Raw genomic sequence first — 18,371 nt, forward strand, 5'->3', positions numbered from 1 at the left:
GCTAGCACGAGGGGCAGCTCCATGATAGCTAGAACGCGGATAGTGGTTGGGGCGAAAGGACATAAAGGAGCAAAAGAAATTGACCGGAGGCACTCTTTTTCTGTGACTGAGCTGTTTGGTGGCTCGTGCAGGGGAACCGATGCGGCGTTGTGTGTTTGTTTTGTACAAGGCATTTATTTCAGAGCAACGAAGGCGGGAATTCGTCGGGTGCAGGCTGCTGAAAATATGTTGGTTGAAAAGTCGTTCGGAATTCCTCGCAGTAGTTTTGAGGGCGATGCACCCATCAACGTTGACGTAAAGGCAAATGCAGCACAACCCACCCCGGGTATTCCAGAGCGTGTCGGGTGCAAAGCGACTTCGTTGCACGCCTCCAGATGGGGGAGGTGTTCGGTTTGGATACTGAAGATAACGGCATGCAGTGCCTGACAACGTTCCCAACCGCCTACTGCAGCCGAGGTTACGTCAGCGTTATTCGCCTCTGTTGTGGCACAGTGTACAGCGTTGATTTTCTCATTTGTGTGTGTTTGTACTCTTGAAGACAATTTGGCGGACTCTACGATGCAGAAGAAAAAACAAGCGAAGCTCAAAGACATTTCAATGATAATTAAAGTGCGGTGGTCATCATGCTGCGGTTCGAATTTTCCGTGCTTTGACGGTAAATTACCGTTTACCACGACTTCAGAAAACTCTCAGTGATGTGCGGAGTTGTCAGATAATCTTCAGATAGGCCTATTTTATATATCGAATTATCGATATATCAAATTCTTTCACGATCCCCTTGGAGTTCGATATATCCGTGTTTGACTGTAGCCCCACAAGATGCTTTAGTCGAGCAGAGCTTTCCCCGAGCTACACCGAAGCCATACCTGTGGAACATTTTCGCTGTCGCCACTTTGCCATGATTGTTGCTCACAGCCTGTGCTGGTGAAAACGTGTGTACTGGTGCTGCTGGCCGCTTGTGAAAGAGTGTGCCCAATGCTGGCAACCTGCAAGATGTACACTGTTAGAAGTGAAAGAATTTGAACACGCACTTGGGCTTTACAATTTGTAGCAACTCCAAAGAAATTTCGTTCCCCCACAACAAATCAAGGGGACCTTATTGCAGGCATTAAAATTATTTTTGTGTCAAGATATCTTATTTGTTCTGCTGTCATGCACACCAAAATTGTACTGTGTTAGAAATTCGATAATTTCAGTTAACATCTTCCAATTCACTACACGCATTCATTCAGAATATACTTAGGCCGTAGGCTTTTCCATTTTCTCGTTTCGCCTTATAGTAATGCAGCAATTGTGTCAGACACCACACTAAAAACTACTCCCCATTTTTATGCAAGGAATCAAAGTTAGACTGGTGGTGCGCGCCATGAGCTTGAGTGTGTGCTGCCTAGCTGGACGCTGTTTGCATGGTTACTTGACGCAGTTTAGTTACACTGATAGGTGTTATTAGAAGCTTTATTTCAAGTTGTTTGCCACCTATAAAAGTTTAAATTGAGCTAGGTTGGGCAAATACGTACTGTTATCTGAGTATAATTATTAGACGCTGCCTGCTTCTTTCTCATTCTCCAAAAGCAGACGCGAAAAGAAACTGGACAGGCTACCTCGGTACGTGTGCCCAAGCGCCGCCGCAATACCTGCATGCTCTTTCACAATGTATGAGTTAGCCGCGGACGTACTGTGCTTAATAATTCGTTGCACTGTAGTCAAGACAGTGCAATGAGAGAGGCGGCCTGTACGATCACGATTTCACGTGCCTTACCGCTTTTTGCGCGCAACTGTGCAGATCGCTAAATAAAGAGAATAACTACGTGTAACATTGCTGTTGCTAAATTAAACTGACACCAAGGACATGCGTCACACCTTCGTATATTTTACTAAGTTATGGGCGCTCCTGTGCACTTCAAAGCGTTGGCTTTCTTCTATTTTAGTAGCTTCCTCGCTCCCAACCACGACTCCGAAAGCGCGGCAATTCTGGCTGATCCAAAAACTGCTTCCACATCTTTCCATGCAAGCGAAACATACACCCTGTTTATTCTAGCTACACCACTAGGCGAGCAAGAAGCATCTTCCAATTAGGGAATAACTAATAGCACACGACGACTCACCTGATCATCTGGCTGTCGCGGAGGTCGCACAATCTCTGCTGGAAAGACGCTGGGCACCGCATCCTTGTTCAACCTAATCTTTTGCCGAAATTTAAACTCGCTTCTGAGTTTCGGATCATAGAAGAAGTCCTTCGGGAGGAAGTGGTCCGAACAAACTTGGAGGACGCTGGTCTTCGTGTGAGAAATGCGCAAGCGGAGTGCGTTCAGCCACTGCGTCCGCCGCGGCTCGTCCTTTGGCACACGATGGTACGACACTTTCTCACTAGAAGCGGTGCTAAGACATTTACCTAGCCCATTTACGCAGCCAAGAACATGACAATAACGCTTCATGACGATTCCGAAAGTATGGCTGACGCAGAGATAACGTCGGGAGCAATGACCTTGTTGCGAAGAGCAGAAACCGAAACTAGTTTGAAATGAACCCCTAAACTGCTATCCGACACATATGCTTGTCGGCAATAGCACAAAAGCTTTTTCCAAATAAGAAAAATAACATTTATACACATGCAAGCGCGTGTGCGTGAACTTTAAAATCCCAGACATCGTCCAATCACGGTGCAGGCGCCTCCTGACGTTTCATTTAGTTGGTGCGGCCGCCGCGGACCGCGCATGGTAGTTTTTCTTCTTTCGGGCTTTATAAAATAATTACCGACTTATCGCCCGAATAAACGATGAAAAGTGTGTTTATTTGAGCCAGTCTACGCATTGCAAGCAAAAACAGAAACTTGACAAATTCACTTCAGTGTCCCTTTAAGAGCGCCTAGTCAAATCAGTACAGTGGAGAAAAAAAAAGGAAAAAAAGAGGCTGTTTTTATATCAGTATTTCACAACAGGGAATCCAAACCTTTCCTAAGTGCACACCAAAGCAAAAGTTAACGCACTCAAAGGAAGTTCCAAGATGCTGCTTGTTAAAACTGGGGCGATTATTAAAGGGGCACTGACACAAAAATTTAGCATCTTGTTTTTTTCGTTGCGATAAGTAGCTAGTGACCTACTTATAACCTGTAGAAACCTCATTTGCTTCAGCGTGCGACGGTTGTTTAATTAGAGGGATTTTAAATGCGGCCAGTCGCAGTTTCGGTTTCAGTGAGTGCCGTGAAACGATGGATTTTGTGGATTTTGTGTGAACAAAGCTGACCACCTGACCGTCGGAGGGATATCACAGAGCAGAGCCGCCGTAGCACTGTCGAATCCGCATCGACGGCAGTTTCTGCGAATGCCCCCACGTACTGATCTCGTGAGGCGCCTAATTAAAAAGCGACCGTGGATGTGACGCAGGCGCTGCGAGTGCAAATGGTACCGCGGCTAAAGAACGACGCGCGACGCTCGAGACGGTGGGTGGCAAGACGCGCGCTGGGAGCAGCCGGCCGGTCTGCCTACAGGTCCGCCTACAGATGTGTTCGGCTCAGCACTGCGGCGGATATTCGAGTGCCGCTCTCGTAAGCGGTGCAGATGACAATTTTTAATGCAACCCGCCATCGCATCATTAGCTCCTTTCTCATGTAAGCCACTATGGTCGGGACTTGGGGACAATTTCGTGCAGCGGTAACAAGCTATCACTCGAGCTACCTGCGCCGGCCTGGGCCACTTCGCGGCCGTGGCCGCCGCCTGCACAGCGACCGTGCGGCTAACTCAGTGGGCTTTTCGTGCCTCCGGCGCGTTTTCGCATCCAATGGTAATAAACAGTAATAGAAACAGAGTGCCTGGAATCGCTGTAGAACTTTGGTCGCGGCCAGCTGCCCGATTAGCTGACGAAATCACGGCGCCTCCGCCGCCAACGATCGGGTCGTTCGTTCTCGAGAGCAGAAGCTCCGCCCTCCGGCCCTCCGATTGGAGCGGTTAGCCGGGCGAGCCCGCGTAAAACGCCGGTAGTGCGGAAGCGGCCAACACAAACTCGTGACGTGTTTGGATGTTGTTTATTTACAATTGCGCGTGGTCCTCTGCTGGCTGCTCGGTTGCGTTTCGCACACTTCAAAATTGATTTTAAATATGTTCTAGGCTGTATTCGCCGCTGATATTTTGCAGATGATGTATATGTGTTCCCACCAATCTATCTCCGACGTTATCTCGCCTTCAAAATTTTGTGTCAGTGCCCCTTTAAGGGGGGACGCGGGGATCAGATGGCGAAAAGTGACCAAAAAATCGTTTTTTCGGAAGTCACATTTTCGGATTGCACGTTTTATATTCTATGCGTCTGCAAAGTTTCCCCGTCGAAAACGATCGCGAAGTGCCAAAGAAAAATATTTACGCCAGCTGAGGTGACAAATTATTTCCGCAAAATGACGAAAAAACGGCAATTTTCGCAGCGCTGTATCTCCGCAACGACGGCACCGGGCGCCGCCATCTTGGTCGCGTTAGATTGGCAGAGTCTTCAACTTCCGATTTCCTGTCGCTGCTTTCATTGTCGCTCATTCACAAACGCACAAACGGCGGAAAATGAGAGACGGTGAAACGAAGCAACCGATAGAATCTAACACGCGATTGGCTCTCCGGCCGCGTTAGCTAAGACGGCTCTCCGGATTGGGTGCCGCCATGGCCACAACAAGATGGCCGCCGGGCGTTTTGGCTGACGCGCAGTTCGCACGCACTCCGTGTCGCTCGGTTTCGCGGTCGGCTCGGTTCCCGTTCAGTGGTTTCATGCTTTGCGATTCCGTACAGTGACGCTATCGTTATCGCGGCGATAATGCTTGAGATCGTGCGCCAGATAGGGAAGTGCGCGGCTCGAAAGACGCATCGAAAACGTGCCCGCGACATCGCCGTGGTGCGTCCTTGAGTGGGAAACTCGGTGCGTCCGTGTACAATTGGTGTTCGTGAAGTGAACTTTTGGACGCATTGCCGTGTTATAAAACGCTTAGTTATTGCTGTGTTTTACAGCGAGCTCGCGAGCTTCAGGAATGGAATGACCGGCTCGCCAGAAGTTGCGGCGCGCGCTGCATTGGCGCGACGTGTTCGGGCAGCGGCCGATAGCGGGATCGGTTGCTATTGCGCGCGAGTACTAATAATTGATGTACGCAAAGTGTAATTTAATGGCAAAAGTAAAGTTGCTAAACATAGTAAGGTTACCTAAATTACGATCGTGGTGAACGTGCGCGTCGGGGATTGTAGGGAAGGGGGGGGGGGGGGGGGGGGGGGTGCAATGAACCACGTAACCCGGCTTATTTGAGAAACTTTTTCCGTGGCTCTAAACTAGTTCGTACAACCAAGTCTGGGATTACACAATTATATTTTCAGTATTAAATTAATTAGAGAAGATGCCGTAATGTTACTGCGTTTAAAAAAAATTTAGTGTCACTATTTTTTTTCTATTTTTGCAATGTTTGCAATTATAATGTCCATTTTGCAATGCTTTTTTCGCCTGAAGAAGAGCATGGCATTCTTATAATATTAATGTTGTAATTATGTAAAACAAATGTATATTCTGCCTTCAAATAGCTCATCTTATGCGTGTGATGCCCTGATATAATTTTTGACACTGAACAGCCTCATGTACTAAGCTGTAGCTTCATCAAGGTTATGACACCCAGAAATAAGCTGAAAGTCTGCTGGCACATTAATAAAAAAAAACCATGCCTTACTCTTCATTTTGGAGACAGCTATGCATTAGGCATACATGAAGTAAAATATAGGTACCCTAGTAGCCCATAGTAAACTTTTTGGTACACTCTGCGTAAAACTGGTGCTTCTGCCATCTAAAGGCCTACACATAGAAACCTCCAATGAGCCAGGAAGGCATCCCAGATGCACCAAATCAAAGGGCAAAGGTATGCGAGGTTGTCCCCAAGCAACGACAGCAAGGACTATGCTGCTGGTGCAGTTTGAAAATTGTGACATCATCGTAAACTTTAAGAGCCGTTTTCTCAAAAGTGCATTTTACAAGTTCTTCGTTGCTCGTGGAAAGGATAGCGTGGCAATCACTGGGCAGATTTTGACCCTGTCTGTTTTATTTCGATCCTTGAAGAGTTCTGCAGGGCGAGACAGTCTTGGATTTTCATTTTAGGGCCTCGTTATTTTTTAATGTGGAATTTATGGCTAGGTCAATTATGTCCTATAGGTTACAAGTGAAATTATTCTTTTCTGTAAAAAAAATGAAGGGTGTAAAAAAAATTTGAAGACTGTCTTGCCCTGTAGTGTTCTTTTGACTATAATTGAGAAGTATTCAGAACTTCCTAGCATGTGTCAATACCTTGCTAGGCTTTCCACGAGCGGGCAACATGTAAACCTCTGTAACACAAGAACTACTGAAGGTATCATCATGAAATTTTAAATTTCACCATTTGGAGTGCTTTCCAATGTGCTTGCCGAATTTCATCACTCTACGCCAAAAAACAAAAAAGTTCACTCCGATCCCCACGTCCCCCCTTAATGTAAAAGTCAGGAGGTTGAAACTTGCTCGTCAAATCAATTATTAGAAAAATCTGTGCTTGGAAAAGGTGGCTTTCATTTGCACATTACGCACATTTTAAAAATAAGGTAAAGTGCAACGAAACTTAATCCGACACACATCACTTGCTGCTAAAAATATCCATCTATACACATCTCGACAATATACAAAGCAGAGCATTTCAAGCGTTGCTTTAACACGGTTTTTAGCGCTTTAACACTTCTACCAAGTCACTGATCAGTTTTTCAGATTATGATAACTTGGACCTGCCTGACCAATTAGACTTTTTTTTTTAACAGTTTAGTAAAACACCAGCGCTTTATTGGAGTCCATTTTCTCAGCTCCACGGTTATTACAACACTTCTGCCCTCAGGTCCAGAAAAATTGGTTGCAAACTTGCCAACTGTAAAAATAAAATCTTCTGTATAATGAAGTAGCAGAGTTTCCACAACTTCGTGTGCACTGAACAGTGCACAAAATTTTGCCTCCATGCGACAAGGTGATTTTTCTGCACTTTCTGCATAATGAACCCAAAGAAATCAGAGCTGCACAAAACAGGAGGACTACAGTTAAACCTCGATGTAGCGAAGTTGGTAAAATTCGTAATTTACTTCATTACATTGAAATTTCGCTACATTGAAATTCGCGGTTATAATGAACTGTTCATCCTGTGAAGCATTTCCTGAAAAAGAAAACGTGGCGTGCATACACGGCCGGCGCTTGATTGATTGATTGATTGTGGGGTTTAACGCGCCGACGCAACGCAGGCGATGAGGCGCGCCGTAGTGGAGGGCTCCGGATTAATTTTGACCACCTGGGGATCTTTATCGTGCGCCGAAATCTCGTACACACGGGCGTTTTTGCTTTTCGCCTCCGTCAGAAAAGCGGCCGCCGCGGCCGGGAATCGAACCCGCGACCTCGTGCTCAGCAGCGCAACGCCTTAGCCACTGAGCCACCGCGGCGGGTTACACGGCCGGCGCACTGTTTCTGTTTCTATCGGGGCTTAATCGTCTACGTGGGCATCAGCATAAACCGCATGGAGCGTTTTCTTCCTGCAAAAACGCGCCCCGCAAGCCACAGGTGCGCTCACGCAGCCGCGGAGACCACCTGCGCGATGCAGGTAGCTCCAGCGACCGCTTCTAATCGCTCGCTGTAATGCAACTCTAGGGGCAAACGAGAGGGGCATGCGAGAAAAAAAGCGGATAACGTGGGCGAAATTTTCACTGTAAAACGTCATACGCGCCGCTTACGAGAGCGCCCATCAAATATCCTCCGCGGTGGTAAGCCTTATCGTCTAGCCAGCCGGCATCCCCGAGCGCTTCGAAGCTCCCGCCATAGGGTGTGCGCCTCCCCATTGGCGAAACCATAGCGAAACTGGTCAGGCTCCTCCCACTGCCCCCGCGCAGCCCGAGTCACTTCCCGCCGCCGGCACGCAATCGCGGACGCCGGTGTGAAAAAAACGCGCATGCATAGCTCATTAACATTCACAAATGCTTGCTGGGACGATGAAACCCAACAAGCCTGAGCGAACTCGAACAAAGTGCAAAGCGGCCGCGGCATGCGGCGGCAGCGGCAATGCCAGCGGCGATTAGGCTTACCACCGCGAAGGATATTTGATGGGCGCTCATGTTTTACAATGAAAATTTCGCCCACGTTATCCGCTTTTTTTCTCGCATGCCCCTCTCATTTGCCCCTTGAGTTGCGTTTCAGCGAGCGGTTAGAAGCGGTCGCTGGAGCTACCCGCATCGTGCGGGTGGTCTCCGCGGCTGCATCAGCGCGTGCGGGGCGCGTTTTGCGTTTTTGCGGGAAGAAAACGCTCCGTGCAGTTCCCACTGATGCCGATTAAGCCATAGACGATTAAGCTCGGACAGAAACAGACGCCAGCCATGTATGCACGCCACTCAGTTTGTAGGCAAGGGGCTTACTCAAAGACTCCGTGGCTGGCTGCATCCGCGGCATTGGGCGACCCGTGTCGCTGTTTGAGTTTCATTGGGACCCCATTTCGGCGCTTGCGTCTCCCAAAATCTACTTCTACAACTTAAATTTCGTGCCTAGTTCTCCATGAAACTTCGTTACATTGAAATTCCGGCAAACGGGACTTCGTTACACAGAGGGTGAAAATAATAGTGTGCATACACTTGAAGATACAAAAAATTCCGTGTTCGTTACATCGAGGGTTTCGTTACATTGAAGTTCGTTACATAGGGGTTTAACTGTACTTCCCATCGACAGTGTAGCGTTTGAGGAAAACAAAGTCATTGCTGGTATGAGTGACTGAGTGCCAGGCTTCAATCTACATCTTACATTACAGTGCACATTTGCCGGGCAGTTTCCCCAAATGTGTGTTTCCACGTGCCTGCAACAGTATTGCAACACTGCGTACAGTTAGCTCAACCTTCTTGCGCCTCTGGCAGAACAGTGACGCAGGGCAATCATTTTCCCCCCTTTTGTTCCAACATGCTGTGTTCTATGCTCAGGATGCAACTATACCCTGGTAAAACTTAACAACAATGGAAGTTGCACCTGCACAAAATCAATGCAGCTGGCTGTTTTTTTTTCGCAGCGCAAAAAGTGCATTATTGCAAGTATTTTGAATGAACGTGACATGAGTCATTTGCATGATTTTTCGCACTTAATGCTCTTATATAAACAACTGCAGCAATAACAAATAAACTATAGGTGAGAAAAAGCAGGTGATGTTGTGTATTTTAAGTGAAGCCTCGGTACAAAATGCGCACGCACTGACGTTTGGGTTCGTTGCTTTGTCGGGGTGATACACTACGTGGGCAACTTGCCGTTCTGAACTTGCAGTAAGCGGGGCCACGTTAGGCCTATAGACTTGAGAGTACTTACGGTCGGCGATTGTGGTCCCCTCTGAGAGGAAGCCTCCTAGAGTTTTCAGCAGCAGCAGGCCAGCCTGCATGAAGTGGCGGATCAAGGATTGTTACCGTAGTTTTGCACGTATAACCCACCCCTGCATATAATTCGCACCGCGACTTCCAGCCCGCTGGAAAAGAAAAAATCCTCGCATATTCCCCGTACATTTGATACATGAAAGGCTGCACCAGAGCTACTGCTCGAGCAACACATTACATACTGTGTAGACTGAAAAAACGTATATTTGGCAAGTAGAATACACTGACTGCAAGGCAAAAGTCACTAATAAAATTCAATTGTTGGAGGGCGCTCGTCCTTGTTTTTTCTTCCTTGTCCTTCTACGTATTGCGCAATTGCTAGGCTTAGTGTTACTGCGTAGAAGCTTCATGGCACAACGTGCATTGCCATGAAGCTGCGCTGAAGAAAAAATCCCGCATATTATCCGCATCCCTACTTTGCCACTGAAATTTTTGCACCTTTGGTGCGGGTTATATGCGCAAAAATATGGTAATCAGCCCCCCAAGTGACTCCTCTGGGCCGTCTCCATTGTACACAGAAACTGAGGCTAATCAGCAAACCATGTCTTTTACCCCTATAAAAATTCAAAAAAAAAAAAAAAAAAAAAAAAACGAATATAGGCAATTATACGCAAGTAAGGAAAGCCTCACCTTATTTACAAAAAGCAAAATAAAATAGGGGCCCTAACTTAATGAAGGTTTGTGCCTGCTCCAATACTTAACACGCTTTCTGCAGTAAACAGTATATATTAGGGGTGTGCGAATAGTGAAATTTGATCTCGAATCGAATTCGAATCGAATAGTGTCGAATAGTGGACAAAAATGTCGAATATCGAATACCAAAGCTTTTTTTGGAAGAACAAGTAGGTTGGACACTAATAAAGACATGCTCATGTCCTTGAGCTCTAAATAGCAAATACACTAAATCGAATTGAAGAAATCACAAACTGTCATGTTAAAAATATTACAAATTCTCCAAATCTCCAAGTAGTGAACGTGGTGTTTGCCCATCAAGTGATTCAAGAGCGGGCTTGTCGTGCTTGCCGGCGTCTTGAGCACGGAGCCGCATTTCTTGCAGATAGCAGAGGACGGACTTGCCTTCTCGAAAAACTTCCAAATTACACTTCTTTTTTCACCGTGGCTATTCATGCTGAATGGCACGGCACGCGGACGTTACACAGGAGGAGAATCACGGGCGTGCGACGACCATGGCGACGACGGCGACGACCGTCAGATTGGCTATGGATAGGCGTCGAGAAAGGGTCTAGGACGGGTGATGATAGTGTGTTATAGCAAGGCCAGAATCACAAAAATTTAACAATACCATAATTATACGCTATTTTGCGGCTGCACAGTCGTGTGATAAAATTAATTAACAAAAGAAAAATGATATTTTACGTCCGAATATCAGGGGGGGAGCGTCAGTGTCATCGCCATCACAAAATGGCGTCGTCGTAGTAATTTGTTTTGTCCCGAGTGGGACGCATCATATTTGTTTTCAATGACGTGAAAACGGCAACGCACCTCACTATTACAAAAACCCGTATGTGAGGAACGTTTTCTGCACGCTAAAGACTGCTGTGTCGCTCTTTCTTTCCGGTACGCCAGTGACGCAAAAAAATCGAGGAACTATCCAATTACACGTCGGCAATGACGTCTCTGCGGGCGAAAAGGAGGGATATGTCCAAACCTCAAAGACAACTTTCCTGGCCGAAAACGGGTCGCTGGCAATTGTTTGACCAAAACCTTTCGACGTTAGGGTCAGTAAGGGCCACGCTAATCTAGCCGCAACTTTGGCAGCGTTCGGAATATTCGTCACGTCGAATTATTCGAAAGTCCGAATGCTGGGTATTCGAAAGTCGAATCGAATTATTCGGGCAAGAAATATTCGAATCGAATTCGAAAATCGAATATTCGCACACCCCTAGTATATATTGATCGATGTGACACGTTATGCATTGCCAAAGTTAAGTGTTGTCAGGTTTCTTGCAAGAAAAACAAAAAGAAACACGCTGGAAGAGGGCGTATGTTTCTATTCCCCACGCCCGAAATGAACACATACAACCAGCAAGACCACAATCGGTGAATGCCTCCGCTGATTCAAATATGGCGTTATTTTTTCAGTTCAATTAGTTCTCGAGATAAAATTGGAGGTAATTAACCATTTTTGGAGGAACAATACACAAAATACCGTTGGCCATAAAACTGTAATCTGTACATTTTCCAACACTATGAACCCTGGTGAGTGCAATAAGAGAATCAGTTTTTCGATGCATCGCTTGGAACTAGTTTTACAGTTCATTAAACTTCAGTGTTTGAAGTGGGCACTCAAAAAGGTTCCTTGCCACTGGTGCCACCAAGGTTTAATGAGCTGTAAAATTAGTTCCAAGCGATGCATCGAAAAACCGATTCTCTTATTGCACTCACCAGGGTTCATAGTGTTGGAAAACGTAAAGATTACAGTTTTATGATTAACGCAATTTTGTGTGTTGTTCCTCCAAAAATGGTTAATTACCTCCAATTATCTCGAGAACTACTTGACCAACTAAAAAAATAATGCAATATTTGAAATCAGTGGAGGAAAGGCAGCAAGACTGACAAATTTCACAGTTTACTTAAAAACTAAAAGAAATAGTTTTAAGAGCTACGTCCCCCCTGAATGCCCAGTTTCGAATGGACTTGTGTGTGGCAGTTTTAGAGTGCAGCTCTTATATGGCTGCTTTTGTGGTTTCACGGTGTCCTTCGCCTGCATCCCTCAATGTAACTGAGCAAACGAGGAGGAATTCGAAGGGGGAGGACAGTAAGGAAAAAGTATGGGGAAGAAAGCGGAATGCTGCAGGTGCCGCGCGAGAAGTGCTTCACAGCGGTGACAAGCTCAGAGAAGGCACCACAGCAGTGCGTGCCGTCGTGTGTTCGCCGATGACGTGATCACTAAGGCATGCGGCAAGGCGTCCACCGATACCATATATGGAAACAAAGCGTTGCATAGGAGGAGGTCTATCTGCAGCACTGCTGTGGATTAGCGTGGCAGATGCACCATGCTACAGTCCGTTTTCGGCGGATGATATGAAGTGCTCTGCATGAGACAGATTGTCCGCACCATCCATGCCACTCGTGCATTCTTTCTAACAAACTGTCTGCCTTGTGGGATATAGAAGGCTCTTAGGGGCAGGTTAGCCGGCTCTTCGGCATAGGCCACCACGCTAGGTTCCGGCACATCAACCGCGTGGGTCACCCGCATCCACGACAGCCCGGCGAGGTTCGGCAATACGGAAACACAATAGACAGTAGTGCCAAAGCACAGCCATTTATTTGGGGTCTCCCAAAGCATGCAAGCATGAAGCTCGAAGGCATTCATCAATCATGCCATCCAGTCGGGATCGTAAACGGGAGGCACTCACGGTGTGCTACCGAACAGTCCCCACCTGAGATACATCTCCTGCTGCAGCCGCCCTGTTTTGCCGATGTCACACAGACTGGACCTCCGATCTGACTGTCTTGTCTTTCGTATGCACACATTCGTGCAGCCAGAGCGCAAAGCGGTGGTGCCATCTCTCGGGGCACTGCTGAACTAGCGGCGCACCAGACTGGTTTTTAGCACATCGTATCTCTCCACAAAGTGCGCACTGGCTCACGCTTGCGGATCTCCACGATTCCCAACAGCCTATATAATCACAAGAGTATAGTCTCAGCCAGTTCTTTCTGAACAATGAGCAAGGCAAAGAGCTGCACTCAAATTTTGAATCAGGGGGTATCGTAATCGTCAGCCAAATTTTTTTTAGTGCCATTGTGTTTGGTGTAGTAATTAATATCTCAAAACCGTGAGCAGTGGCAAGGGCATTGAGGGATACAAGACTTAATGAGAAACTTTCAATTGTTCAATTGCCCTGGTGAAGATGACACTAACTCAAACCACAGAGGCCATGATAGACGCATGAATTAGGGCTGCCACCAGTCGCTTTCCAGCCGGACCTCCAGGAGCAATACTGGGAGGCCAGCCTTATCTGGTGTAACTTCTCATTGGATAAAAAAAAGAGTGCAACTCATTTAACACTTGGTGCAACACTCACCAAGCATATTCTTGTCTGACAGACAACCTTCTCAATCTGACTGGGGATGTTTGAGGAAAGTGCTCCAGTCCTCCCTGACAAATGCATGAAGGCCAAGCGCCACAGCATTTGATTCACTGACGCTCGACTGTGCATGCCACCCCGTTTGACTGCTTCTGCGACATTTGCTCTTACTTATCCTCCACTTCAGAGAACAGGTTTGCTTTCATGAGGACTATTAATCCCCAGAACCTTGCATCGTTTTGGACAACGTGGTGATCTTCCCGTACACTCGAACCTCCTTATAACAAAACGGGATATAACGAAATAATGGATATAACGAAGTAAATTAGATTCCCCTTGAAATCCCCATAGACATACATGTATTTTAAACCTCGTTCTAACGAAAAAAAAAAAACAGAAATCCCAATGGATATAACGAACCGAATTGGTCTCTGCAGGAAAAAGAAATGCATATTTTACGCCGACAATACCAGTTTTCGCTGCATTAGCAGCCGCGCGGCGTGGCAATTCAACCCTCCTGCCTCCCAACAGCAGCCGCGCTGCGTCACGGCTATCTCGGAGGCGACGCTTTCCGTGGAGTCGCTGGCGAGCGGCCACGCCAACCTCCTCGTTCTCCCAGCTGCATGCCCAGCGATGGCCCAGCTTGGTGGAGTGGGGCGAGGGGGGCCACGTGACAGTGGTGAGAGGAGACACAAGCGGCGGAGCGGCTCGTTGCCCGTATTTGCGGACGGGTCTTGTCGCCCGTCTTGCCGTTGTGGACAATGAGTTGTTCTTCGATTACGTGAACGCTGACGCCGACGCGGTGACTACCGAAGAACGGACTGATGACAGCATCGTGGCAGATGTCGCCGGACTAGCGGACACAAGCGATGACGAAGACGCCATGGGCGCCGATTCCCGCGCGTTCACCGTGCGTACGTTGTCACAGGCGCTCGATGTTTTGCTTGCGTCGTCCGAAGCAGAAGACCATTGTAGACTTTTTTTCGCGAAGCACCAGCGGACAATAAAATAGCGTGTGTACTGAATAAGCCAAATATTTGTCTTGTAATCAAATTTCTTTGCATTTGAGGTCGCGTAGCGATGGGGCGAGCCGCACGGTCATCTTTTCTCCGCATGCTTAAAGCGTCCCAATGGGCATACGCGGCGCTAAACGGCGATAATTGATATAACAATGTACTGGATATAACGAAGTAATTATGACTCCCCCCTCAACTTCGTTATAACGAGGTTCGAGTGTATCCGTTTTGGCTATTCTCCGCGAGGTTCACAATGCCTGTCCCGTTCTCTACACGGCACAGAGTTGTGATATCGCTCGCCCCGATTCAGTGTTCAGTGTTTCCAGCAAGCCTGAAAGGGCCTTCACCAAGAAGACATGCGGCACATCCTATGCGCCCGATTGGGTACGCAGAGCGAGAAGAATGAGACTTATGCAAGCAGGACCCCCGAATTAAAGTTCACCCCCGATCCCCGTTAATTAAGGGGGCGCTACGCACCTGCTGAAAGCAGGCGGCCAGGTGGTACGGCCCGAGGGTGGCCGCCAGGTGCCACAGGGTTCGCACCAGGGCCAGCCTTGCCTGGGGCTCCACCGAGGGGCGCTGCTGCAGGGGCACCAGCACCAGCCCCAGCATCTTGCTGCTCCGCAGGGCCTCTGTTCGGGAGCGGGGGGGGGGGGGGGGGGGCGCATTTAACAGCAGAATCTTCCCACGGCGCATGCACATTCACCTCGTGAGCTACGTCACTATGTCACGCGAGCCAATCCACTGGCGGCAATAACTTTTCCCGACAGCCAACTCTCCTCCTCACCCACGAAACTTTTCCACGGGCGCGCTTCAAGGGGGGCAGATGCTGCATGTCTTCTGCGCTGCCACCACCTCATTTGGTTGGAACCATTAGCGCCATGGTCAAATGCCAGGTTAAAGGAGCCATGAAGACAAAATACAAGTTTGTTTTAGTCGAAAGATTTCGTGTTGTATAGTGTCCCCAGTGCTTGTCCAGGTGCAAACGATGCTTTATTCACTCAGAAATTAATTCATTGAAATTAAAATTTTGATTTTCCCGCTAACTCGTGTGTTTTCGTGGTCTGCAATGACATCCCAGGAACCGACCACTCTGAAGCCGATTGGAAAGCCTTGCTTACCATTAGTGAACCTAGATGGCGCCACCGTACCGTGGCAAGCAGTTTTCTGCCTCTGGTTTGTTCTTGACCATATTTTAACCTGGCTTGTTTTTGTTCGGGGAGAAAAGAATCGTTTCGTGAAACATAGTGCTCGCTCGACAGATATAGTCCCGTAAGACACTGTTGCTTGCGTCAATCAGCCAGTGTCGTCTGAGACTACCCCAAAGCCCTGCAGTCCTGTGCAGCTAAACCAAGCATAGTTCACTCATTACCAACTGCAGTACGCATCAGTACTTCTATGTTTACGTGTGCTTTCATAACTTCCACTGTTTATCCCACCATTCTTAGTGCTATAAAAAGAATGTGCCCTAAATTTAAGCACAAGTAGCTCATTCGGCAAGCTTATAAGCTCTGCCTAATTTGCGTTTGATTTTGCCAACCTTTGCCAATCGCAGAGCTGGCTGGTATGACATCATAGGTTCTGTTGCGGGAAATGAGCTAGCGGGTCGCATGGCCTTTCCCTTTTTTCCTAATTATACAGCTTATTTGAGCGAAGTTTACGTTAAAAGTGAGCGAAGTTTACGTTAAAAACCTACAAATTCAGGAACCATGGCCTTCAAAAGCATTGTGCACCAATACGAAAAGTTTTACAAACCCATAGAAATGTCCTTAACGGCCTAGTTTGCTTTTTTGGAATACATCACTTCTTTAATGACAACAAATAAACGAAAAACACAATTTTGTTTATCTAGCTTTCACTAGATGACACTAGCTGTCTAGGAAGCGAGTTTTATGTCTTCATTTCAGTACAGATGGGACATATTTCTTGTATAAGTAAACTAGGCCATTGTGAACATTTCTATGCGTTTGTACAACTTTTCGTATTGGTACCCGATGGTTCTTAAGCCCGTGGGTTTGAAGTAGCAAGTACCATAGGCATGTTAACAGGCGAGCACCCCTTCAGGCCCTTAGGCCTACCTCGCTTGTGGCCACATGTAGCCTGGCAACCATCGGCCACAAAGGTGCCTGTTAGTACATTGCAATTACCTTGCCTTGTATGCACAACCACTGTGCGAGTACTTGTACTACTCAACTTAAAAAGCCTCTAGTGGTACCGGACTAACCGCCGGACGCTACCCCCACCCCATCCTAAGCTGACGCGACGCGAAGCAGTGGTGTTTAGGCAGCCGCAAACACGTGCGCTGATGACTCCAGTAATAGCTAAACACACATGCCCGGAGGTGTACCCCAGTGATGTGTGTGTGATGTGCAAGAAGGACAGGGCCACGGCGGCCCACATCCTGTGGGACTGCAGAAGACACCCGAGCGAGGCCAGTGCAGCAGAGACGTTCCCGCCGTACCTTGTCAGTGCGGTGGCGTGCAAAGACTACGTCATACAACACATGGCCGTCCAGCAAGTGTCGGACGCCCTCGAGCTTCAACGCCCGAAAGCGTCACCCCCACCCGGGGGTAGGCATGAGTAGGTGACGGAAGCCGAGTGGCCGGCTGACACGACGTAAGGCTGCATCGTGTTTGCAGGACAAATAAAGATGTTTTCTCTCTCTCTCTCTCTTGTTGGTCTCGGCCCTTTGTGAGACAAGCTCATCGCACCGTCCCTGCGTGATGCCGCAAACTCTTGGTGGATTTTCAGGGGCGCTGTTACCTACCGTAGCCAGCTAGCCAGGGCTTCAGTGCTCTGTAAGTACACCCTTTATGCCCACTTCGGCATCCGGAGGGTGTAGTTGCACCACCGCAGCACCATACCTTCAACTTTACTAGTCAATAACACACATAGCAAAAGCATTCGTGTACCGCCACATCATAACAGCAGCAGCAGCATCAGGGAACAGAAGGAATATACCAAGACTGCTGCTGTTGGGCTAGCACCTCCCTGCATTGCCCCCTATCTCTGTCCTGCGTCCACCACTGCACATGTGACTCACAATCCAGAAAATACCGGTGGCCTCATGAAAGAGTCCACACAAAGCATTTGAGTTTCTACGTTTGTGAAACTAGCAGGAAGGTTGGTAAGTGCCCCTGCTCAGAGCCAGGGTTCGTACGGGCTTCAAAAGCAAAAATTCAAGGGTTTTCAAGGACTTTGAAGGACCAGAAAACACATTTTCAAAGTCCCCATCATGTTTATCTGGGATTATTTATAACTTTTTCAACAAAATGCAAAATTTTGATATTGCCTAATACCTAAGAATATTAATGCACTCTTAGATAGGTGCTATGTGTTCATGAATGCTCCCCCAGCTTTGTTTTTTTTTTTCAGTTTATATTTAGAGGTGTTTCTTTTTTCTTGATGCTTTGCTGAGGCTGTTTGATTTGAAAACTTCGTTAATGTTGCCTGCATCTCCTGCTTTGTCAGCAAGAGTATCAGCTGAAATTAACCCAGCAAGTGTTGCTGCAAGGCAGGATGAACTATGTACACGTCCACCATTTGCACGTAAAAGCAAACGCAGATGGAGCGCATGAGGCACAGCAAACATGCAATGAAAGGCCGTCCACAGACTAGATGGAAAATGCAAGATAGAGAACAGAAGCCAGCTTTCACAGGATTGTATCGTGACATGAATTCTGTTGAGGAGTGCTGCTCCCAATGTTGCCTCAAATACAGTGGAATCTCGGTGATACGAATTCGGTTGATACGAATTTCGTTGTGATACGAATTTTCAAAATTTGCCGGCCAAAATGCATTGTACGCAATGTAAAAAAATTCGGATGATCCGTTCGCATTTATCACCCGGTGCGGGTGATACGAACACGCGAGCCGCGAGCAGATGACTGCGGCGTGGACGG

At 47.5% G+C, this 18,371-nt stretch overlaps 2 protein-coding genes across 3 annotated transcripts in view; both read right to left on the bottom strand.

Moving 5' to 3' along the window:
- The window catches only part of LOC144168961 (uncharacterized), a 25,462-nt gene extending 18,392 nt beyond the window's left edge, over nt 1–7,070 (bottom strand). The window contains exon 1 of the mRNA XM_077697962.1: nt 867–7,070. The gene's annotated coding sequence lies outside the window, so the exon portion shown is untranslated. The remainder of the gene's footprint in view (nt 1–866) is intronic.
- LOC144168959 (uncharacterized) overlaps nt 1–18,371 on the bottom strand; it is a 143,684-nt gene that overhangs the window by 94,342 nt on the left and 30,971 nt on the right. For both annotated transcript variants that reach the window (XM_077697960.1, XM_077697959.1), the window contains exons 9-10: nt 14,947–15,101; nt 9,340–9,403 (exon numbers count right to left, since the gene is read on the bottom strand). In XM_077697960.1, the coding sequence (XP_077554086.1) occupies nt 9,340–9,403; nt 14,947–15,101 (219 nt within the window). The remainder of the gene's footprint in view (nt 1–9,339; nt 9,404–14,946; nt 15,102–18,371) is intronic.

This window comes from Haemaphysalis longicornis, unplaced genomic scaffold (genome assembly GCF_048455015.1).
Source record: "Haemaphysalis longicornis isolate Haplotype H1 unplaced genomic scaffold, Haemaphysalis longicornis Haplotype H1 scaffold_2, whole genome shotgun sequence".
Classification (NCBI taxonomy): Eukaryota; Metazoa; Arthropoda; class Arachnida; order Ixodida; family Ixodidae; genus Haemaphysalis; species Haemaphysalis longicornis.